This window comes from Eriocheir sinensis, chromosome 52 (assembly GCF_024679095.1).
Source record: "Eriocheir sinensis breed Jianghai 21 chromosome 52, ASM2467909v1, whole genome shotgun sequence".
Taxonomy (NCBI): domain Eukaryota; kingdom Metazoa; phylum Arthropoda; class Malacostraca; order Decapoda; family Varunidae; genus Eriocheir; species Eriocheir sinensis.
The window spans coordinates 5345287-5369104 of NC_066560.1; the positions used below are offsets into that span (position 1 = coordinate 5345287).

The 23818-nt window shown below is 46.2% G+C and overlaps 2 protein-coding genes and 1 long non-coding RNA gene across 3 annotated transcripts in view; 1 reads left to right on the plus strand and 2 right to left on the minus strand.

Annotated features, from left to right (window-relative positions):
• Positions 1-1036: 1036 nt before the first annotated feature.
• Positions 1037-5773, plus strand: LOC126982945 (uncharacterized). The gene is made up of 3 exons (XM_050835271.1): positions 1037-1169; positions 4955-5149; positions 5277-5773. Exons 2-3 carry the CDS (start codon positions 4966-4968, stop codon positions 5432-5434), a joined length of 342 nt encoding a protein of 113 aa, XP_050691228.1. The 5' UTR covers positions 1037-1169; positions 4955-4965; the 3' UTR covers positions 5435-5773.
• A 1628-nt stretch (positions 5774-7401) lies between these two features.
• The window catches only part of LOC126982944 (neo-calmodulin-like), a 73911-nt gene continuing 57494 nt past the window's right edge, over positions 7402-23818 (minus strand). The window contains exons 4-7 of the mRNA XM_050835270.1: positions 20755-20864; positions 18999-19089; positions 18637-18693; positions 7402-10055 (exon numbers count right to left, since the gene is read on the minus strand). Coding sequence (XP_050691227.1) covers positions 9970-10055; positions 18637-18693; positions 18999-19089; positions 20755-20864 — 344 coding nt within the window. The 3' untranslated portion in view covers positions 7402-9969. The remainder of the gene's footprint in view (positions 10056-18636; positions 18694-18998; positions 19090-20754; positions 20865-23818) is intronic.
• Positions 10097-13074, minus strand: LOC126982948 (uncharacterized). Its single transcript, XR_007735442.1, has 3 exons — positions 11620-13074; positions 11524-11587; positions 10097-11363 (listed from the first exon to the last, which is right to left on the minus strand). It is a non-coding gene; the product is annotated as an uncharacterized LOC126982948 (long non-coding RNA).

Below are 23818 nucleotides of genomic sequence, written 5' to 3' on the forward strand. Positions count from 1 at the left end.
ATAAAGAAGAGAGATGAAAGAAGGATGAATGAAAAAGATTATGAAAAGATGAAAAATATAGAAGAGAGATGAAAGAAGGATGAATGAAAAAGATTATGAAAAGATGAAAAATATAGAAGAGATGAAAGAAGGATGAATGAAAAAGATTATGAAAAGATGAAAAATACAGAAACAAGATGAAAAAAAGATGAATTAGGAAGGAAAATGAGTAACAAAGAAGTAAATGTCAGCCGGTAGGAAGTAAACAGCTAAACGAAAAATAAAAAAAAAGAATGTAGGTGTTTAAATGAGGAAAAAAATACAGGTAAAAAGAAAATGCCCGTAATTGAGGAGAGATAAATGTGAAAGATGAAAAAAAGAACAGAAAAGGGAAAGTTGGTTGGAAAAGAAGTGAAAGGACGAGAAAGTAAAAAAAAAAAAAAAAAAAAAAAAAAAAAAAAAAAAAATAGGAGTAGGAAAAAATGGGAAAAAGTGCATCATAAAAAGGTGGTGAAGGGTTGCACACACACACACACACACACACACACACACACACACACACACACACACACACACACACACACACACACATACACACACTCCATTCAACTTGATAACCAAAGATTTTAATATAGAAAATGACCGCATCAGTCCACAAATATTATAGACCAAAACAAAAAAGAAAAACAACAACAACACAAAACAACCACAAAATAATATAAAAAACCTCGCCTCCATTTATAAATCACAAAAACACACACATTAAAAAAAACAGAAAAAAACCCACAATCATGATATTAACACTGCAACAAACAAACAAACAAAAAAAAAACAATGCTTCACGGAGATGACACACACACACACACACACACACACACACACACACACACACACACACACACACACACACACACACACACACACACACACACACACAAGAAATACTCCCTTACTTCACCCCCCCAAAAAAGAGAAGAAAAACACCACCACCATCATCATCAACAACAACATCACCACCACCACAACTACCTCCTTCGTACTCCGTCCACCCCCCCCTCCCCCCCACCACCACAAGCCCCTCCCACTAGACACACAGCCGGTTCCAGCCTTGACCCAGCCTATAAAAGATGAAGGCGTTTACTTTCCTCTTCATTTCAACTCGAGATTGCGTGGCGAGCGCGTCTAACCAGGTGAGTGAGGGCGCCCAGGTAGAGGTGAGGTGTGTGAGAGGGGGGGAGGGAGGGAGAGAGAGCGAGAGAGGGAGAGGTGCGTGCGTGAAGAGTAGATAAAGTGCGTGAGGTGTCTGTGTGTGTATGCGTGTGTGTGTGTGTGTATGTGAAAGGGAAAGTGAGGGTGTCTTGGAGGCGAGCCAGAGTGAAAGTGATGTTGATGGTGGCGGTGGTGGTGGTTGCGGCGGTGGTGGTAAGGGGCGTGGAAGAAGGGTGGTGTGTGGAGTTATAGGGCATGTATGAGTGGTATGAAGGGTGATGGTGATGTCGGTGGTGACGGTTATAGTGTCTTCTGTATTTTAACTAGGCTGGGATGAAGGCAGATGGTGGTGGTGGTGGTGGTGATGTTGGAGGTGGTGGTGATGCTGGAGGTGATGATGGTGGTGAAGGGCATGACAGATAAATAGTGGTGACAAGTAGCGAGTTTATGTGGTGTTTTGTGGTGGTGGTGGTGGTGGTGGTGATGCTGGAAGTGGTGATGGTGGTGAAGGGCATGACAGATAAATGGTGGGGATAAGAAGCGAGTTTATATGGTGTTTTGTGGTGGTGGTGGTGGTGGTGGTGGTGATGCTGGAGGTGGTAACGATGGTGAAGGGCATGACAGATAAATAGTGGTGACAAGTAGCGAGTTTATATGGTGTTTTGTAGTGGTGGTGGTGGTGATGCTGGAGGTGATGATGGTGGTGAAGGGCATGACAGATAAATGGTGGGGATAAGAAGCGAGTTTATATGGTGTTTTGTGGTGGTGGTGGGGGTGGGGGTGGTGATGCTGGAAGTGGTGATGGTGGTGAAGGGCATGACAGATAAATGGTGGGGATAAGAAGCGAGTTTATATGGTGTTTTGTGGTGGTGGTGGTGGTGGGGTGGGGGGTGGGGGTGGTGGTGGGGGAAGTGTTATGGTGTGTTTGTGAAATGTTAGGTGTAAGCCTTGATGATTTTTAATGTGTGTGTGTGTGTGTGTGTGTGTGTGTGTGTGTGTGTGTGTGTGTGTGTTGTTCATTGCAGCGCAGGCGTGGGGGAAAACACACCTGAGGGACATGCAGTACAGTGTTTGGCCGGGCGTTTAGTGCTCTCCCCGTCCCTGGCAGCTGCTTGTAAACCTGAGCTCGCGGGGACAACAGCCACGGCGCCTCCCTTATACAGCAGCGCCCCTAAATCTAATATTCACGCTCCTCTCCACCCCATACACACGCTCCTCTCACACTTACACACAGGCTCCTCTCAACTATACAGCCGCTCCGATCAAAGTAATACAGACGCCCCTCTCAACCTTATACACACGCTCCTCTCCACCGCATACAGTCTCTCCTCTCAACCTTATACACACGCTCCTCTCCACCTCATACAGTCTCTCCTCTCAACCTTATACAGACGCGCCTGTAAGATTTATCAGTGTCCTGTTACTACTATACTTCTATCGGTAAATCGCAGGCCACACGAAAGGCTTCCCTGCACTTGGTCCTCGCTCTACCTGTCCGCCGTACAGCCCCAAACACTAGTACCTACGCGGCGGCGTACGCTGATGGTAGAGGTTCCCGCCGCCCGTCGAGTGTGACAGGCACGGGCGTGGTTCCATTCTCCATCACTGCCGAGTAAGGGGTTGTAGAATTCGCCGAAGAAAACCAAAGCCTATTTTTTTTGGCTCCTGGAGTGTTAAGAAACTGATGTTTTGTCTATTCAGCGGCAAAAGTTATGTTCTTTACACCCCGGGTTAGGCAACGCCCGCCCACCTCTCCGCCGCCTGACGACCGCTGCCTGCGTGCCGCGCATGCAGCCCATGCACACAAAGGCAGGCTGTTGATGATGTGCTTCGCGACCAACTTGACATGTCTCAAGTGCAGACGTGCTCAGGAGATGAAGAGAAGCTGGTCTGCGTCTGCATACAAACACAGTAAACATCTGACATTTCAGTGTCTGTAAAACACAACTAACAAAAAAACTTGTAATCGGCAACCTGAAAAAGAAATGTAACGAGACAATGACTCCTATTAGCATTTGAAGCTCTTAGTGGAGAGGGTGCCAAGCGTAAGTCAACGACCTTAGAATCAGAGGTTCAAAAAATGATCAGCAACAGAGATGATATACAGAGGCGAGGTACTACCTGGAGGGGGCGGGGCACCGGGAGGGGGCGGGGCGCTGGGAAGGGAGCCCGCCGGCACAGACACCCTTGCCCTGGTGCTGGTGGTGCCACGCGGGTGTGGACGACAAAGACTCAAGTAGGGAATGAGCTGGAAAGGAGTCTGGAAACACATCTCTTTTAGAAAGTTGCGGGAAGAACAGGGCGAGTCGTTGCACTGACCGCGTGACCCTGGCCGCCGTGAGAAGGTGACCCGAGTGTGGCCAAGGCGTTACGGCGCGGCGGAGCACCTGCCTGTATCAGTCATGTCAAGACCATCACCGCGGCGGCCACGCCCACCCTTCCCACACACGCCGCGGCCCCCCCCACGGACGGGTGTTCAGTTATGAGCGCACGAAACCGCCCAATCACTTTCGCTGTCGCCACTCACCTGTGGCATATGGTCCAGCCTCCGGGAAGGTGAGACAGGGACGGACGGAGGTAACATGACACACCTGCCTCCACGAGTGTCGGCGCTGCTGACGCCGCTGCTGTGAGTCGGTGCAGCGGCTGAGGCGATGGAGAAGACGACGAAGAGAGGGGGCCAGCGAGGAGTCGTGGCGTGGTGCCGTGCTCGGCCAGCCATCGGCCTTCGTGTCACCTGGCACCTGTCCTGCCAGTGACACTCGTGACTCGCAAATGACTGTGATGGCTGACACGACAGGGAGTGATCTCGTTCGGTGTGATATTAAAAAAAAAGCTTCGAACATCAATTTGCTTTTACAAGCCTCCCCTTGGCGGCCCCTGGAGTGCTGACGAGCACGGCCACCCTTTGGCTTTGTCCCTTTGACCTTTGGGCGGCCTTTTTCGGCCTTCCGGTGCCGCCCGCCGCCCAGCGCCCGCTCCGCCCTGACCACGCCACGCGGCCACAGCAATGGCTGAGTCGCGTTAGTTTACTTGCGGCGCGGCACTGGTCTTGGCGGCTCCAAGGAATGAACCAGTAACTGCTTGGCGGCACAGATAGGCTGTACTTAGGAAAGCACATACGACGTGTGTGTGTGTGTGTGTGTGTGTGTGTGTGTGTGTGTGTGTGTGTGTGTGTGCGTGCGCGCGCGCGGGTTAGCGCGGTAGGCCTCTCAAAGTCCTGTGACCATGCTGACTCCTTCACCGGGCGCGGTGCGGTTCCTGGCGACTCCAAGAGCTTTCACTTTCATATTTTCTTGATGGGACGCAGCGTAGTCCCCACAGCGGCCATGGGAGGAGCTAATCGTTCTACTTTGTGTGTGTGGAGGGCAGGGAGGGAGGGAACGTGTCTTTTGCCCCCACACGGGGCGGGGGCCAGAGGGGCCGCGGCGGGCAGCGGCAGCGTGTACAGAACGACGCGTCGTGTCGGGTTTCTTTGATGAGTCTCGTAGTGCTGCGTCGTGTTCAGGCAACACTAACTTAGGGTCGTATTAAAAGATATTTCGCCGTCTAAGAACACATATTTGACAAGGCTTTCGTAGGAGTTGTGGGCATTTCTAGGGGAGTTTTATGACCCTGGTGTTAGTTTGACCCTTCTTCTGTACCGTGAACCTCAAGAAACACTCATTTAGAACCCGACTGACCCCCTCTTTGACCTTTAGAAATAGCTGATGTGAGAAGCGAAAGTGTCTTGAAATACCAGCCTAACTGTCCTCTTCTCCCCCAGTGTTCAGAAGAATGAGGGTCATCATGTTGGTGGTGGCGGCGGCGTGCGTAGCGGCGTGCGCGGCCCAAAGGGAACTGCCGCTGCCCACGCTCACCGACAGGGAGCGGCAGCAATTCCTTGAGAACATTGACCTCGCCGTGGACTGCATCATCCAGCCCAAGAAGGGATGCCACAGATACAGCTACGACGTGCGACGTAAGTACCCGCGGCAACAGCCGCAGCCGCAAGTACCCTGTAACCTTGCCAGCACCCTTGGGCACCACACCCTGTAACCTTGCCTTGCCGAGCCTCAGCCACTCACCGCCACGTCCCTCCCCTGCAGGTCTGATGCCGGAGCTGATCAGCAATGGGTTCGAATGCAACTGTGAGGCTCAGAAGGACGTGAACCTCTTCAAACAAGAGCTGCAAAAAAGGGCCAATAAAAAGGCTTTCCGCCGCCTCGCCTTGTGGGTCAACACTGAGGCGGCGCTGCAGAGCTGAGCCTCTTCCTGCCCCAACCAGGGTCGGGCTGCCAAGCCACTCTCCCCCAACTCTTCCTCCACTCCCCCGCCAGCCCCGAGGCAACACCACAGGCATTACTTCACCCAAGGCCCCTCACGAACACGCCTCTGTATCATCTCCGCTAGTCATCGCGAGCACCGGCTGCCGCGGAGGTCAAGGCGACCCTCCCTGGCGTGCAGCCGCTTCCCGAGGTGCCTCCACTCTTCACAGCGACCAACAGGCATTCTTTGATCCATGACTGACGCGAATTACTTTAGTTGTTGACCGTTCCGAACACTTTCGCAGTTTAAATCAATAAACTTCGAGACACAAAATGCAGACTGTTGTTTGGTAACGCTCAAACCTTCCGTGGCCGCCGGGGACTCCACAGAATGTCTCGCTGCCTCACGAGCCCCGAGCCACGGCCCAGCGGAGAGGTCTAGTCATCCCCCAGCCACTGACACCGAGGCCACGGACAACCTAATCTAACGTAAAACAAATGAAGTGGCGGTATCATTTTTTTTTTTACAGTAAAGCAGCTCAAGGGCAACATTTATAAAAAAAAAGCCGCTAATCACAGCTCCTATATGTAAAGGGAGTAATGAAGAGAGGTCAATATCTTGTGGAGAGGCGTCTTGATCTGGGTACGCCGCGGAAGGTGAAATGTCTAACGGGATAAACTCTGCAGACTATTCTACCTTTCCGTGGTCGTCTGGGAAACCGGGTGATGTGTGTGTGTGTGTGTGTGTGTGTGTGTGTGTGTGTGTGTGTGAGTGTGTGTGTGTATTTACCTTGTTGTATTTATCTAGTTGTAGCTTTACAGGGCCTGGGCTTACGCTCGTGTGGTCCCGTCTCCGTATCTGTATTTGTGTGTGTGTGTGCATGTGTGTGTGTGTGTGTGTGTGTGTGTGTGTGTGTGTGTGTGTGTGTGTGTTTGTGTGATTGTGTGCGTGCAGATCTGCCTCTCAGGGCCGTTGCATTCAGGGGCCAAGGGAAATAAGGCCACCGACCCCGCCCTTAACGACATCACGGCACGCAATGCTTTTTTCCTGCCTCCGTGACCACGAGCGGGAGGGAAACTTATGGGTGGGAGAGGATGAGCCTGCCGGGAGTCAACAACGGAGCCTGCAACTGAGTGTAAGGACAGGTAAATCTAGAGGCGGGATATTCGTAAGATACAAATAGGTCGGTTCGTCGTGTCTTGGCGCCGCAACATCTGGGTCATATGACGCTGGTACAAATAGGTAGGTAGAATGTTTAACAGGTAGTACGATGCAGTGTGTTTCAAAGTGGCTGCTCAGTTCCTGCCACAATGACTATAGGTAAGGTAAGAGTTTCTGAGCAGCCACATTGCGACACACTACATCACACTACCTATCTTACATGCTGCCTACAAGTTGAGAGAGACAGGTAAGGATATGGAAACAGCCTTGTCCTATCCACACATACTGACCTATCTTACATACTGCCTACCTATCCATGCCTTACAAGTTGAGAGACAGGTAAGAATATGGAAACAGCCTCGTCCTATCCACACATACTGACCTATCTCACATGCTACCTACAAGTTGAGAGAGACAGGAAAGGATATGAGAACACCCTTGTCTTATCCACATATACTAAACCTTCTTCCCACCCTCTAGTACCTGTCCCTGTCCTTCACTGCATCAACCAAGACTCCTACCTGGGCAAGCACGCACAGGACAGGTGAGCAAGAATAAGACAAGGGAGGCGAGGTTGTTACAAATAAGCCTATAAGAAAAATACCTAAGTGCCTTCTTCATAAATAATGACCTCATGGATTTTGTGTACCTTTTACTTTATTTCTTTTTTCCTAATTATTTCTGTCTCGGGTGTGTTGAGGTGAGACTTGTTAACTAAAAGAATTTGTCCTCTTCCAGTTCTACCTGCTGCTCTGATGATGATGACGATGATGATAGAAATAATAATCAATGAAACACGGTTGGTATAGTGAAATAAGTGCCTTTAATTGACAGCTCTAAGGAACAAGAATACAGGACGCCTCTGAATCCATAATATTACGTAGTTAAAAGGATTAGAACTCATATGCGGGTCATGAAATACGCGCTGGAACCAATGATGATAAAGGTAATACGTTCAGTGAGGTGCCATTAAGTGCTGGAACGACTTCTTACGAGACTTATAATATGGTCAATTTGAGGGGCAGTGAAGGAACTAGAGAAAATGAGAAAATAAGGGAAAGATTATCCTCTAAAGAGATATTAAATGAGAATGACAAAGGAGGAATGGAAAGGAGAATATGTAAAAGAGAGGGACAAGAACAAGAGAGTGAGGAAAAATAAGTAAACGATATTGGTGGAACAAATTCGTAGCGTGCGGGGAAGAATCAACATAAAACGATACACAAGCCACAGACAAATTACCGAACTGACTATGGTTTTACTTTTTTTTTACCTCATATTTATCCTCACACAAAATATGGATTTCGTATTTTTTACGCTCTCTCTCTCTCTCTCTCTCTCTCTCTCTCTCTCTCTCTCTCTCTCTCTCTCTCTCTCTCTCTCTCTCTCTCTCTCTCTCTCTCTCTCTCTCTCTCTCTCTCTCTCTCTCTCTCACACACACACACACACACACAAACAAACACAAACACATACATACACACAGCACAACCAATTTTTTTTTCTTCATATTTACACTTACCTATCCCTGATCCACACACCCTAAAGAGCACAACCAATTGATCATCTTTTCTTTTTCTTTCATGATTATTTTATTTGGTCTTCACAATCGCACACATACACAAACAAACAAACAAACAAGAAAAAGTGAAAACAAGTACCAGTTGCAGTTCTTACCTATGCTAATTAATAATCATCATCACCGCACCTGTAATTGATGAGGAGATGATCTTGCTGACTAAATCAACTCAAGTGAACAAACAAACAGAAAAGGAATGGTCCATCTGCCGGCCTTAATAATTGCTCTACCTTTGCTAATCATTATCATCAATAACACCTGTAACTAACGAAGACAAAACCTAACTAATTACACCCTTAACTCAAGCAAAAAAGCAAACAGGTTCACTACTAACATACTGCACTACTAACATTGCTAACGGGCTCACAGGTGCAGGGTATATTCACAAACTCCTACTCACCATCCCAAAATTTCTAGTTACCATTCCAAATTTACAAACTTTGATTTCTCCAAGGTGGGAGGAGCTACAGTTCGAAAAAAGACATTATAATCTTTTTTATGACGTGACATTATAATCCAGAAAGAGCAATTAAGTGAATGCAGTTGGAATGCTTGAAATTATATATAAAAGAAACTAAAGAAAAGCAGTTTAATAGATGAAGTTGGAGCGCTTGACAAAAAACTTGACATATTAAAGATCTTTCGCTACGATAAAAAATGAGAGAACAAAATAGTGTACATACCCCGTATACATATTTAAACGGCTATGCAAATGGTCTGTGCAAGGGAGACTGATGTAAATGTATTCATCCTTGTGGAAAAGAAGGTTTATTCATAATACTTCGTCCCTTCCTCCATTTGTTTTGTCCTACATAAATATTACCATCTGTATCTTTCTAGTTATTTAAGAAGTTAGATTATGTATCATTATTGGATATTATCAAACCTCTCTGCTCTCTTCTGCGGCTCTGAAAACACACACACACACACACACACACACACACACACACACACACACACCTCATCCTCATCTCCTTGTGTTTCGTTAAGCCTATAAACCTCACAAAACAAAACGTAGGGCCTGATACTTATCGTTAAACATGCTTCACAGTTAGTTTTCCAAAATGTCGTAATCAATCAATTCTAGCTAAACACAACCACATGGAGATAGTCAAACATGGGTGGCCTGATGCGTAGAGTTTAACACCAATCCCTGTTCTCCTATGCTTAAAGGCTAGACGGCATTCACGGTTATTTTATTTTTTAGCTTTCGTAATATTCAACCCTGTCTAAACACAACCATTTGAAGATAGTTAAACATGGGTGGCCTGATGCGTAGACTTAAACGTCATTCTTTGTCCCTTTATGCTTAAACGTTAGACAGTATTCACGGCTCTACTTTTCAGAACCCTCTTATACGTTTGGATCTCGTTCAACACATAAACATACGCGGGGGATAAACAAACATGGATGGCCTGGTGCTTAGAGTTAAACATTATTCACTATTTCTTTTTTATATGCTGAGAGGACGACAGTATTTTGCCGGGAATCTCGTAAACGTGAAAATACCTCGCTAAGCACAAACACACGATGGCGAGAAACAAACATGGAGGGCCTGATGATGCTTATAATTAAAGGTTCCTCACTCTATCTTATCTTAACACACGATTGAAAGGAAATAATAAACAAACATGAACCTTGATTTAGTAACTATCCTGCACACACACACACACACACACACACACACACACACACGTAGGCCTCGTTCTCTGGTTCACATCGTCAGCCCTTCACCACCATCATCACCACCATCACGTCTCCAGCAGCGTCGTCGCCCAAACCTCGACACGCCTCTCTCACTTTCGCTCCTCGTCCTCGTCCTCATCCCTCGCCTCATCGTCCTCGTCCGAGTCCTCGTTCTCGCCCAGAGCCTTCACGAACTCTGCGGCGACGCCAACACATTAAAGAAACTCCCCAGGTGACTTACAACATTAAGGTGTTAGGGGGAAGGATACCCGTAAGGCTGCTTCATACCAGGTGATGGATGAGTATATGTTAACAGGTTATATTAGTTACCGCCTTAAACCTGTGAATCATTGCCATTAAGTAGAAAATAGCAGTAGTGAATAACAGCACCAGAGGATGATTTAGCCCATAATAATACAAGCTCTTCCTGACTCAGCCATTCCCTTGACATCAAATATATGTTAACACGTACGAGTAACCGCCACAATGGAGCTTGGCCTTAAACCTGTGAATCATTGTTATTAGATAGAAAATAGCAGTAGTGAATGTAGTAGAGTATGACTTAGCCCTTAATAATACAAGCTCTTCCTGACTCAGCCATTCCCTTGACATAAAATATAATGTTAACACATACGAGTAACCGCCACAATGGAGCTTAGCCTTAAACCTGTGAATCATTGCCATAAAGTAGAAAATAGCAGTAGTGAATGTAGTAGAGTATGACTAAGCCCATAATAATACAAGCTATTCCTGCCTCGGCCATTCCCTTGACATTAAATATATGTTAACACGTACGAGTAACCGCCACAATGGAGCTTGGCCTTAAACCTGTGAATCCTTGCCATTAAGTAGAAAAATAACAAGTAAGTAAGAGTACCAGATGTTGATAACTTAGACCTTATATAATGAAAGCTGTCCCTACCTCGGCCATTTCCTTAACTTCAAACATATGTTAACACGTACGAATTACCGCCATAATGGAGCTTAACCTTAACCAGTGAATCATTGCCGTAAAACAATTCTGAAAGCAGTAATAAAAAACAATAGGATGTTAGTGACTCAGCCCATAATACAAGCTTTTCCTCCCTCGGACATTCCCTTTGACATCTGTTCCAGCAATATCAGTTATCCTAAGAGTTTTCACTGGATAATTTGCACGGATTAAAGGCTGCCAGAATCTAACGAATTTCCTCTTTTGGTAATTTAGCGACGCAGTTTGGTCAAGAAAAACGTTAATTGGAAGTGAGGCATTTCGAATTCGTGAAAATGTTTATAATTTGACCTTGTTTTTTTTGTTGGTGGTCACTGACGTCTTTTCGTGAGGCAGAGCTTGGAATATGGACGCAAAACTTATACTATAATAAAAGAGATATCCGGATATTGCCCAACTCTATACTGCCCCCAAAAATCTTAGCTTCAACTATCTATCAATCAATCAATTTATCTATCTACCGTTCTGTCAATCAATCTACCTATCTATCTACCGTTCTGTCAATCAGTCTACCTATCTATCTACCGTTCTGTCAATCAATCTACCTATCTTTCTACCGTTCTGTCAATCAATCTACCTATCTATCTACCGTTCAGTCAATCAATCTACCTATCTATCTCCCGTTCTGTCAATCAATCTACCTATCTATCTACCGTTCAGTCAATCAATCTACCTATCTATCTACCGTTCTGTCAATCAGTCTACCTATCTATCTACCGTTCTGTCAATCAGTCTACCTATCTATCTACCGTTCTGTCAATCAATCTACCTATCTATCTACCGTTCTGTCAATCAGTCTACCTATCTATCTACCGTTCTGTCAATCAGTCTACCTATCTATCTACCGTTCAGTCAATCAATCTACCTATCTATCTCCCGTTCTGTCAGTCATTCTATCTTTCCATTTACTCTGCCATCTATCATTCATTCAGTCAATCAACCTATTTCTCTTTCCACCTATTTTTATCGATCTGTTCATCTATCAATCGGTGTGAAAAGACCTATCTATCAATCAATCAATCTACCTATCTATCTGTCAATCAATCTATCTTTCCATTTACTCTGTCATCTATCATTCATTCAGTCAATCAACCTATTTCTCTTTCCACCTATTTTTATCGATCTATTCATCTATCAATCGGTGTGAGAAGACATATCAGTCAAGCAACAATTAAACTCTAAGTACGTTATAATATATCGTCCATTTATCTAACCCGACGCAGAAGAGATTGTGCTGCAAAACCTACACCCAACCAACCTCAGACTCGCCTCGTACCCGTTTTCTTTTCATTTGTGCCCTCATCACCACACAGGGGGCTTAGATAAGACTTGGAAGGGGCTTACGAGGACCCTTAAATGGTTGTTCGGCGTCAGTGGACCAAAGCCTTCTTTAACACCACGGGCAGACTTATGGCGAGGAGGCGGAGAGTTATGGCCAGCGGGTGGGGGTGGGGGTGGGGGGGGAGGGGGTTATCAGACGCACACACCTCCACTACCACCACCACCACAAAGGGATTCAATGCTTTAGTTTAGTCTTGTTTGGCTTTTGTTCTTTTCTAACCCCAATCAAGTTTTCCCTTATGCTTTTTTTTTCGTTCTTCTTCTAATTTCTTCTTTCATGCTCCTTTTGCTAAGCCGTTGACAGTCTGTTTACTTTCTTTTCACGTTTCCCGACTTCCTTTTTTATCTCAATGCTTTAATTTGACGTCTTGCTTGGAGTTGAATGGTTTTCGATCCCAACCCTGTCTTGGTTCACGTTTCTCTTTTGTTTCCTGAGCCGCTTCCAATCCTTTTAATTTCTTATTCTTTTATTCCCTCCCTTTTTTATTTCTCCTTTCAACTCTCGACTCCTTTGTCTTGATTCACGTTTCTCTTTTGTTTCATGAGCCGCTTCCAATCCTTTTAATTTCTTATTCTTTTATTCTCACCCTTTTTTATTTCTTCTTTCAGCTCTCGACTCATTTTTCTGTCCTCTTAGTTTCCGGACATGCTTCTAGTTAAGTGTTTTTCACAGCCAATCATGTCTTTTTAATATTTGTTGTTTGCTTGGCCGTTTCCAATCCCTTCAGTTTCTTCTCACGCTTTCTAAATTTTTTCTCTCTCCTTTCTTGTTGACTTTCCTCCTCGCCTCTCCTTGCCTTCCCTAATAATCCTTTCCGTTTGCTAAGCCATTTTCAATTTTTTTAGTTTCCTCTCATGTTTCCTAAATCCTCTCTTTCTGTCTCTCTCTCTCTCTTTCTCTTTCTCTCTCTCTCTCTCTCTCTCTCTCTCTCTCTCTCTCTCTCTCTCTCTCTCTCTCTCTCTCTCTCTCTCTCTCTCTCTCTCTCTCTCCTTGTTCATTCTCTTCTTCACCCCATCTTGTCTTCCATCATACTCCTTTTTTCTTCCTTAGCCATTTCCAATTCGTTTAAGGGACGGGTATCGTATTTTTGAGTGAAAAATCGACCAAAATTCAGAATTGAGTTAACCGCACTGAAAAATCAAGTATGGTTTTGGCAACATTTTCACCAAGTATGAAAGAGATATCTAACTTCTAAATAGGTTTTTAACAAATAAAGAGCCTGGGGCGTTACATGTTTACATCAGGTATTTAACTCCCTCTCGCGTCTTCTAAATCGCTTCTCTCTCCTCTCTCTTCGGTCCATTTTCTTCCTCCCCTCGCCGTGTCTTCCCTCCCAGACTCCGAGTTCCTAAATCGCTGTTAATCTTCTTAGTCCATTTACTTGCACCCTTGATCCTCCGTCTGTCAATCTCAATTCTCCCTGTCCTTCCTCCATTCACTAACTATCGTCCACGTATCCCAGTTACTCCATTTTCAATCCCTACAGCTTATTTTATGCACTTTCCAATTCATCTTCCTCCTCATTTTCCTTTTCCCTACTTCGTTCACTTCCTTTTCCCTCCTCCATTCACTTCCTTTTCCCTCCTCCATTCACTTTCTTTTCCCTCCTCCATTGACTTCCTTTTCCCTCCTCCATTGACTTCCTTTTCCCTCCTCCATTGACTTCCATTTCCCTCCTCCACTGACTTCCTTTTCCCTCCTCCATTGACTTCCTTTTCCCTCCTCCATTGACTTCCTTTTCCCTCCTCCATTGACTTCCTTTTCCCTCCTCCATTGACTTCCTTTTCCCTCCTCCATTGACTTCCTTTTCCCTCCTCCATTGACTTCCTTTTCCCTCCTCCATTGACTTCCTTTTCCCTCCTCCATTGACTTCCTTTTCCCTCCTCCATTCACTTCCTTTTCCCTCCTCCATTCCCTTCCTTTTCCCTCCTCCATTCCCTTACTTTTCCCTCCTCCATTCCCTTACTTTTCCCTCCTCCATTCCCTTACTTTTCCCTCCTCCATTCCTTTCCTTTTCCCTCCTCCATTCCTTTCCTTTTCCCTCCTCCATTCCTTCCTTTTCCCTCCTCCATTCCTTACTTTTCCCTCCTCCATTCCTTACTTTTCCCTCCTCCATTCCTTTCCTTTCCTCCTCCATTTCCTTACTTTTCCTCCTCCATTCCTTACTTTTCCCTCCTCCATTCCTTTCCTTTTCCTCCTCCATTCCTTACTTTTCCCTCCTCCATTCCCTTCCTTTCCCACCTCCATTCCCTTCCTTTTCGCTCCTCCATTCCCTTACTTTTCCCTCCTCCATTCCCTTCCTTTTCCCTCCTCCATTCCCTTCCTTTTCCCTCCTCCATTCCCTTCCTTTTCCCTCCTCCATTCCCTTCCTTTTCCCTCCTCCATTCCCTTCCTTTTCCCTCCTCCATTCCCTTCCTTTTCCCTCCTCCATTCCTTTCCTTTTCCCTCCTCCATTCCCTTACTTTTCCCTCCTCCATTCCCTTCCTTTTCCCTCCTCCATTCCTTTCCTTTTCCCTCCTCCATTCCCTTACTTTTCCCTCCTCCATTCCCTCCCTTTTCCCTCCTCCATTTCCTTCCTTTTCCCTCCTCCATTCCCTCCCTTTTCCCTCCTCCATTCCCTTACTTTTCCCTCCTCCATTCCTTTCCTTTTCCCTCCTCCATTCCCTTCCTTTTCCCTCCTCCATTCCCTCCCTTTTCCCTCCTCCATTCCCTTCCTTTTCCCTCCTCCATTCCCTTACTTTTCCCTCCTCCATTCCCTCCCTTTTCCCTCCTCCATTCCCTACCTTTTCCCTCCTCCATTCCAAACCTTTTCCCTCCTCCATTACATGCCTTTTCCCTCCTCCATTCACTCCCTTTTCCCTCCTCCATTCACTTCCTTTTCCCTCCTCCATTCCCTCCCTTTTCCCTCCTCCATTCCCTTCCTTTTCCCTCCTCCATTCCCTCCCTTTTCCCTCCTCCATTCCCTCCCTTTTCCCTCCTCCATTCCCTCCCTTTTCCCTCCTCCATTTCCTTCCTTTTCCCTCCTCCATTCCTTTCCTTTTCCTTCCTCCATTCCCTTACTTTTCCCTCCTCCATTCCCTTACTTTTCCCTCCTCCATTCCCTCCCTTTTCCCTCCTCCATTCCCTTCCTTTTCCCTCCTCCATTCCCTTCCTTTTCCCTCCTCCATTCCCTTCCTTTTCCCTCCTCCATTGACTTCCTTTTCCCTCCTCCATTCCCTTCCTTTTCCCTCCTCCATTCACTTCCTTTTCCCTCCTCCATTCCCTTACTTTTCCCTCCTCCATTCCCTTACTTTTCCCTCCTCCATTCCCTTCCTTTTCCCTCCTCCATTCCTTTCCTTTTCCCTCCTCCATTCCCTTACTTTTCCCTCCTCCATTCCCTTACTTTTCCCTCCTCCATTCCTTTCCTTTTCCCTCCTCCATTCCCTTCCTTTTCCCTCCTCCATTCCCTTACTTTTCCCTCCTCCATTCCCTCCCTTTTCCCTCCTCCATTCCCTTCCTTTTCCCTCCTCCATTCCCTCCCTTTTCCCTCCTCCATTCCCTTCCTTTTCCCTCCTCCATTCCCTTCCTTTTCCCTCCTCCATTCCTTCTTTTCCTCCTCCATTCCTTCCTTTTCCCTCCTCCATTCCTTCCTTTTCCTCCTCCATTGCCTTCCATTTCCCTCCTCCATTCCCTTCCTTTTCCCTCCTCCATTCCTTTTTCCTCCTCCATTCCCTTTCCCTCCTCCATTCCCTTCCTTTTCCTCCTCCATTCCTTCCTTTTCCTCCTCCCTTCCGTTCCTTTTCCCTCCTCCATTCCCTTACTTTTCCCTCCTCCATTCCCTTCCTTTTCCCTCCTCCATTCCTTTCCTTTTCCCTCCTCCATTCCCTTCCTTTTCCCTCCTCCATTCCTTTCCTTTTCCCTCCTCCATTCCTTCCTTTTCCTCCTCCATTCCTTTTCCTCCTCCATTCCTTTTCCTCCTCCATTCCCTTCCTTTTCCCTCCTCCATTCCATTCCTTTTCCATCCTCCATTCCCTTCCTTTTCCCTCCTCCATTTCCTTCCTTTTCCCTCCTCCATTCCCTTCCTTTTCCCTCCTCCATTCCTTCCTTTCCTCCTCCATTCCTCCTTTTCCTCCTCCATTCCTTCCTTTTCCTCCTCCATTCCCTTCCTTTTCCTCCTCCATTCCTTCCTTTTCCCTCCTCCATTCCTTCCTTTCCTCCTCCATTCCATTCCTTTTCCCTCCTCCATTCCCTTCCTTTTCCCTCCTCCATTCCCTTCCTTTTCCCTCCTCCATTCCCTTACTTTTCCCTCCTCCATTCCCTCCCTTTTCCCTCCTCCATTCCTTACCTTTTCCTCCTCCATTCCCTTCCTTTTCCCTCCTCCATTCCTTCCTTTTCCCTCCTCCATTCCTACCTTTTCCCTCCTCCATTCACTTCCTTTTCCCTCCTCCATTCCCTCCTTTTCCTCCTCCATTCCTCCTTTTCCCTCCTCCATTCCCTTACTTTTCCCTCCTCCATTCCCTTCCTTTTTCTCTCCATTCCCTTCCTTTTTCTCTCCATTCCCTTCCTTTTTCTCTCCATTCCCTTCCTTTTTCTCTCCATTCCCTTCCTTTTTCTCTCCATTCCCTTCCTTTTTCTCTCCATTCACTTCCTTTTTCCCTCCATTCCTCCTTTTCCCTCCTCCATTCCCTCCTTTTCCCTCCTCCATTCCCTCCTTTTCCTCCTCCATTCCCTTTCCCTCCTCAATTCCCTCCTTTTCCCTCCTCCATTCCTCCTTTTCCCTCCATTCCCTTCCTTTTCCCTCCTCCATTCCTCCCTTTTCCCTCCTCCATTCCTTTTCCTCCTCCATTCCTTCCTTTTCCCTCCTCCATTCCCTTCCTTTTCCTCCTCCATTCCTTCCTTTTCCTCCTCCATTCCTTCCTTTTCCCTCCTCCATTCCCTTCCTTTTCCCTCCTCCATTCCTCCTTTTCCTCCTCCATTCCTTCCTTTTCCCTCCTCCATTCCTTCCTTTCCCTCCTCCATTCCCTTCCTTTTCCCTCCTCCATTCCTTTCCTTTTCCTCCTCCATTCCTTCCTTTTCCTCCTCCATTCCTTCCTTTTCCCTCCTCCATTCCTTCCTTTTCCTCCTCCATTCCTTCCTTTTCCTCCTCCATTCCTTCCTTTCCCCTCCTCCATTCCCTCCCTTTTCCCTCCTCCATTCCCTTCCTTTTCCCTCCTCCATTCCCTACCTTTTCCCTCCTCCATTCCCTTCCTTTTCCCTCCTCCATTCACTTCCTTTTCCCTCCTCCATTCCCTTCCTTTTCCCTCCTCCATTCACTTCCTTTTCCCTCCTCCATTCACTTCCTTTTCCCTCCTCCATTCCCTTCCTTTTCCCTCCTCCATTCCCTTCCTTTTCCCTCCTCCATTCCCTTCCTTTTCCCTCCTCCATTCACTTCCTTTTCCCTCCTCCATTCCCTTCCTTTTCCCTCCTCCATTCCCTTCCTTTTCCCTCCTCCATTCCCTTCCTTTTCCCTCCTCCATTCCCTTCCTTTTCCCTCCTCCATTCACTTCCTTTTCCCTCCTCCATTCCCTTCCTTTTCCCTACTCCGTTCACTTCCTTTTCCCTCCTCCATTCCCTTCCTTTTCCCTCCTCCATTCACTTCCTTTTCCCTCCTCCATTCACTTCCTTTTCCCTCCTCCAGTCACTAACTTTCCTCTACTCATCCCATTTACTCCTTTTTATCAATTCGTCTGTCTGTCCTTTCTTTTACCCCTGTTCTTTTTCTTTTATTTACTCCCGAGCTCCTCTGTTTGTCTCCTCTCCGTTCTTCCTTTCCCTCTTCCTCTATCAGTCCCTTCAGCTCCTTTTATATACTCTCCAATTTGTGTGTCTGTTTTTTTCCTTTCCTCCTCTGTTTCCTCCTCCTTACCCTCCTGCTCTCCTTCATAATTCAGATTCTCAAATATGTGTTACTTTTAAAACTCTTTAGCCCCCTCCTCCTCCTCTCCTCCTCCTCCTCCTCCTCCTCCAACCTTCTCCTCCTCCTCAAAGCTCTCCCAAAAGCCTAAACCTGCTATAAAACCCCTTCTCTTCCTCTTCCTCCTCAAAGCTCTCCCAAAAGCCTAAATCTGCTATAAAACCCCTCCTCTTCCTCTTCCTCTTCCTGCTCCTCCTCCTCCTCAAAGCTCTCCATAAAGCCTAAATCTGCTATAAAACCCCTTCTCTTCCTCTTCCTCTTCCTCCTCCTCCTCCTCAAAGCTCTCCATAAAGCCTAAATCTGCTATAAAACCCCTTCTCTTCCTCTTCCTCCTCCTCCTCTTCTCCTCCTCCTCAAAGCTCTCCATAAAGCCTAAATCTGCTATAAAATCCCTTCTCCTCTTCCTCTTCCTCCTCCTCCAACCTCCTCCTCGTCCTCGTCCTCGTCCTCCTCCTCTTCCCCTTTCCCTTCCTCCTATTCCTCCTCCTCCTCCTCCTCCACTCTTTCCTCACCTTCGAAATCAATGCGTCCGTCGCCGTCTATGTCCACCTCTCGAATCATGTCTTCAACTGCAAAGAAGAAAAAAAAATATTGATGATGCTCTCTCTCTCTCTCTCTCTCTCTCTCTCTCTCTCTCTCTCTCTCTCTCTCTCTCTCTCTCTCTCTCTCTCTCTCTCTCTCTCTCTCTCTCTCTCTCTCTCTCTCTCTCTCTCTCATTGGTTATATAAGGCGTACAGAGGTAAATAATTTGTGTGTGTGTGTGTGTGTGTGTGTGTGTGTTTTATTTTTTGAGCGTGTTTTTTTTAGTGTGTTTTCTGTGTCTTTGTGTGTGTGTGTATTTTTGCCGTTCTTTTTTTTGTGAATGTGTACGTACTCTCCTCCTCCGATAGATCCTCCCCCAGGCACTGCAGCACCGCCCGCAGGTCGCTGGCGCAGATGTAACCGCGCTCGTGTTTGTCGAAGATCTGCGGGCAAGGAAAGAGTCGTGAGTTACTGCTCGCTCGCTCGCTCTCTCTCCCCTCCTTCACCCCCTCTCTCTCCCCTCCTTCACCCCCTCTCTCTCCCCTCCTTCACCCCCTCTCTCTCCCTTCCTTCACCCCCTCTCTCTCCCTTCCTTCACCTCCTCTCTCCAAAAAAGAAAAGAAGAAAAATAAATTAAAACGAAATGGAAAAGAAAGCGATCCCTTGCTCTCTAACTGTAAAAGAAAAAAAATCAAGAGGGAGAAAGAGAGAAGGAAACAACGTAGAGACGAACACGAGATACAAATAAAAGTAAATCAAAACAGATGAGGTAAGGAATAAATAACAAGATCAATTACAAGGGTAGCTTTAAGAGCCTAGGGATAGTGTGGCAAGGCTTGAGAAAAGAAAACACAATCAAACCCAACTTTTCTTTTTTTGTGGCTTTTGGAAATAATTGTTAAAGCCGAAAGAACTCAAACCCGACTTCTCACTTTTATGGGCTTTGAAAATAAGAGATGCGAGAGCCGAGAAAACTCAATCTTGACTTTTATTCACTGTGGCCTTTTGGTATAGCTGTTGTGAGAGCCGAAAGCGTTTGAGTATACGAAGCCGACCAGGATAGAGAGAGATAAGCCGGGTAAGTGCAGCACCTCAACCCCGCGCCTATAGTGACGTCAGCAGATGTCAAAGGGGGAGGGAAGAGAAAGAAAACGTATCACTGCACAAAAAGAGGTACAGAGGCGAGTTAAGAGAGCAGTTTGGGGCACTTATAGGTAGACACTCTTTACTTTTATCTTTTATAGGAGCGGCGGGTAGCGGTTTTTTTTTGTACTCTTTGTATTGCCCTTGAGCCGTCCTCTGATGTAAAAAAAAAAAGAAAAAAAAAGCTCTTGAACGACTGATCTCACGTTCCTATACAAACCGTCTATCCGTTTTCTTACTGGCGTCATGCACAAGGGGAGACACCTATATATCACTACATAAAACTGCAGAAGAACAGAGAGCGCGGTTTGGGGCAGGTGTAGGTAGCCAGTTCTTAGACTGACCTCACTCTCTTAGTCAAACCTTCTATCCGTTTTCTTACTGGCGTCATGCACAAGGGGAGACACCTATATTTCACTACATAAAACTGCAAGAGATCAGAGAGGGCAGTCTGGGGCACTTATAGGTAGGCAACTCTTGAACAACTGACAACACTTTTTTAGTCAAGCCTTTTATCCGTCTTCTTACTGGCATCATGCACAAGGGGAGACACCTATATCACTCCAGGGAGACACCTACATCACTACATAAAACTGCAACATAACAGAAAGAGGAGTTTGGGGCACGTATAGGGGTAGGCAGCTCTTGGACTGACCTCACTTTCTTAGACAAACCTATCCGTTTTTACTCATGTCATTTGCAAGTTAAGACACATTTTGACCCAGCATCCCCTCTGTATGAAGGTACCTGACCACCTCTGTGTATGGAGCCTGACTTCTGCTGCCCCTCCCCCGTGCTCCACCATGAGGGCCTGACTACGGCTGACCCTCCCTAGTGCTCCACCTTAAGGGCCTGACTACCGCTGTTCGTCCTCTGTGATCCACCTTAAGGGCCTGACTACCGCTGTTCGTCCTCCGTGATCCACCATGAGGGCCTGACCACCGCTGCCCCTCCGTCGTGTTTACCTTGAAGGCGTCGCGCAGCTCCTTCTCCTCGTCCTCGGAGGGCCGTTCGCCGCCGCCGCCCATGTTGCATACGATCTCCACGAACTCGTTGAAGCTGAACGTGCCATCGCCTGAGGGAGGAGGACTTCGTTAGTGCCTGTAGCAGTAGTAGTAGTAGTAGTAGTAGTAGTAGTAGTAGTAGTAGTAGTAGTAGTAGTAGTAGTAGGAGGAGGAGGAGGAGGAGGAGGAGGACAGCAGTGCAAGATGAGGCAAGGAGGACGAGAAAGAAGCAGCAAAAAAAAAAAAAAAAAAAAAAAATGGGGGATGAGTAGGAGGAAAAGGTTTTAGCAGAAGCAGGAGAGAGACGAGGAAGAGGAGGGTAATAAGGAGTAGAAGGAGGAGGAGGAGGAGGAGGAGGAGGAGGAGGAGGAGGAGGAAGAGGAGGAGGGCTAAGAAGACACATTTACAGTCTGCGGAAGGGCGGGAGAGAAGATCAAAGTTACCTAAAACGAGGAGGAAAGGGTCGTTAGTTTGGGAGGAAGAGAGAACACAGTCCAAACACCCACAAGAGGAGGAGGAGGAGGAGGAGGAGGAGGAGGAAGGTGTGGTACGAAGCGTGAGAAACAAATTTTACTGTTGGTGATAACTTGTGTTTTTTTTATTATTTACATTCTCTCTCTCTCTCTCTCTCTCTCTCTCTCTCTCTCTCTCTCTCTCTCTCTCTCTCTCTCTCTCTCTCTCTCTCTCTCTCTCTCTCTCTCTCTCTCTCTCTCTCGGCCTTCAGCCTCAACAACCGCCTGCAGACTCTCTGCGGAGAGCTTGACGTCGAGTTCTTTAACGCCTGGAACGATTTCTACGGCCAGAGTAGACTTTTCCAAAGGGACGGCATACACCTGTCCCCCATCGGGGCAGCCAGATTTGGAAGGCTCCTCAACAACGCCGTACGTAACGCCCGAACAACAAAAAACGACTCTCAGCCACGTCCTTCCATCCCGCCCGTGTAAATAGACACCATACACCGCAACAGACTCGTAACATTGAACCCTCCAGTACCTCTATTACCAAGCTTCAAGATAACCTCAGAGTCCTTAGTTTCAATGCGCGTAGCCTAAGAAACAAGTTTGATGAACTGCGATGTCTTGCTCTGACAGAAAACTTTGACGTAATTGCTATAACCGAAACATTTATTGACACCACTAATATTGATTTAAGTTCCGAATACAACATAGATGGCTACAGATTCTTCAACAATGATCGTGTAAACCGTAGAGGTGGTGTCGCCCTTTTGTCAAATGCTACTTGCAACCTACTGACAAAACACCAAGAAACAGTAACGTTGAACATTTGTGCGTGCGAGTAAACATTGAAAAAGTCAATTTAAATATATCTGTCACTTACAGGCCTCCGGGGCAATCACTTGATGGCGATCTTGAAATGTACAGCGTCTTAAGGCAGTCACTTAATAACAGCGACTCACTGATACTAGGAGACTTTAACCTCCCCCATATCGACTGGGCGACACTGTCGGGTACAGAAGGTGAGTCCCATAGAATGATCGAATTTCTAGAGGAAAATTATCTAAGCCAAATGGTTTCTGAACCAACTCGACAAAATAACATACTTGACCTTGTTATAGCGACCCAAGATAACCTAGTCAGTAATGTCACGGTAGGAGAACACCTCGGTTCCTGCGATCATAAACTAGTGCGCGTTGACATTAGAGCTCAAACATCGGTGACTGAAAATAAAGTTAAGGTGCCCAATTTCAACAGAGCCAACTTCGTAGAAATCCGACGAAAACTAATAGATATGCAACTATCAGATGACGGCAATGCAGAGGACGCCTGGCTAAACTTTAAAAATCACTTACTCACTCAGCAGGACACATTTGTACCCTTGTGCGAGAAGCGAATAAACACAAATAAAGTCCACCGTGGTTTAATAGCGAAATTAAACACTCAGTCAAGGCGAGAAAATTGTCTTACAGGTTAAAGAAAGACCAAAGCACGCCCGAAACCATTAGACGTTACAATGATGCAAGGCGACGAGTAAAAGATTAGTGCATCAGGCAAAGCGTAGATATGAAGAAAATATTGCAGCCAACTGTAAAAATAATCCGAAATCCTTCTTCAGTTACATAAACAACAGAAAGGCGATCAGAAGTGGAATTGGACCTTTAACAAACAGCGACGGTGCACTAGTGACTGACAGCCAACACGTTGCAAACCTATTAAATAATTACTTTTCCTCGGTGTTTAATAATAACAGTCCTCCCACCACCACCACCAACACCAGTACTAATGTAAATCCCGAGCATGCATTGTCTAACTTAGAAATAAAACCCGATGAAGTCCTTAAAGCCCTCAAATCACTTAAAACAAATAAAAGTCCTGGACCTGATAAAGTATATCCAACTCTGCTGAAAGAAACAAAGAGCGAAATACTCTCCTCCTCACAACCGTATTCAATATGTACTTGCGACAATGCATTGTCCCTTAAGATTGGAAAAAGTCTAAAGTGACACCGATTTTTAAGACAGTAGACAAAAACGTACAATGTAATTACGGGACAATTAGTATAACTGCTGTTGTAGGTAATCTAATTGAGGGCATAATTAGAGACAAATTGTGAGTTACCTTGAAACTCATTAATTGGGGACTCACAACATGGCTTCCGCACCATACGATCCTGCCTATCAACTCTATTAACCTTTTATAACGACCTCTTCACTGTTTATGACGTAACCAAATCACTGGACGTAGTCTATCTTGATTTCAGAAAGCGTTTGATAAAGTCCCGCATCATAAATTACTTTACAAATTAAAGCAAATAGGTATTGACGGTCAGGTAAACCAATGGATCGCGAATTGGTTGAGCAACAGACAACAAAGAGTAGTGATTGACGGATTTAACTCAGAGTGGGCGCCGGTCACTAGTGGCGTCCCTCAGGGCTCGGTTCTTGGCCCAGTGCTCTTCATTATTTACATCAACGACGTGGATGTTGGACTCAATAACCGCATTAGTAAATTTGCAGACGACACAAAGATTGGTAACTCGGTTCTCACTGACGAAGACAGGCAAAGCC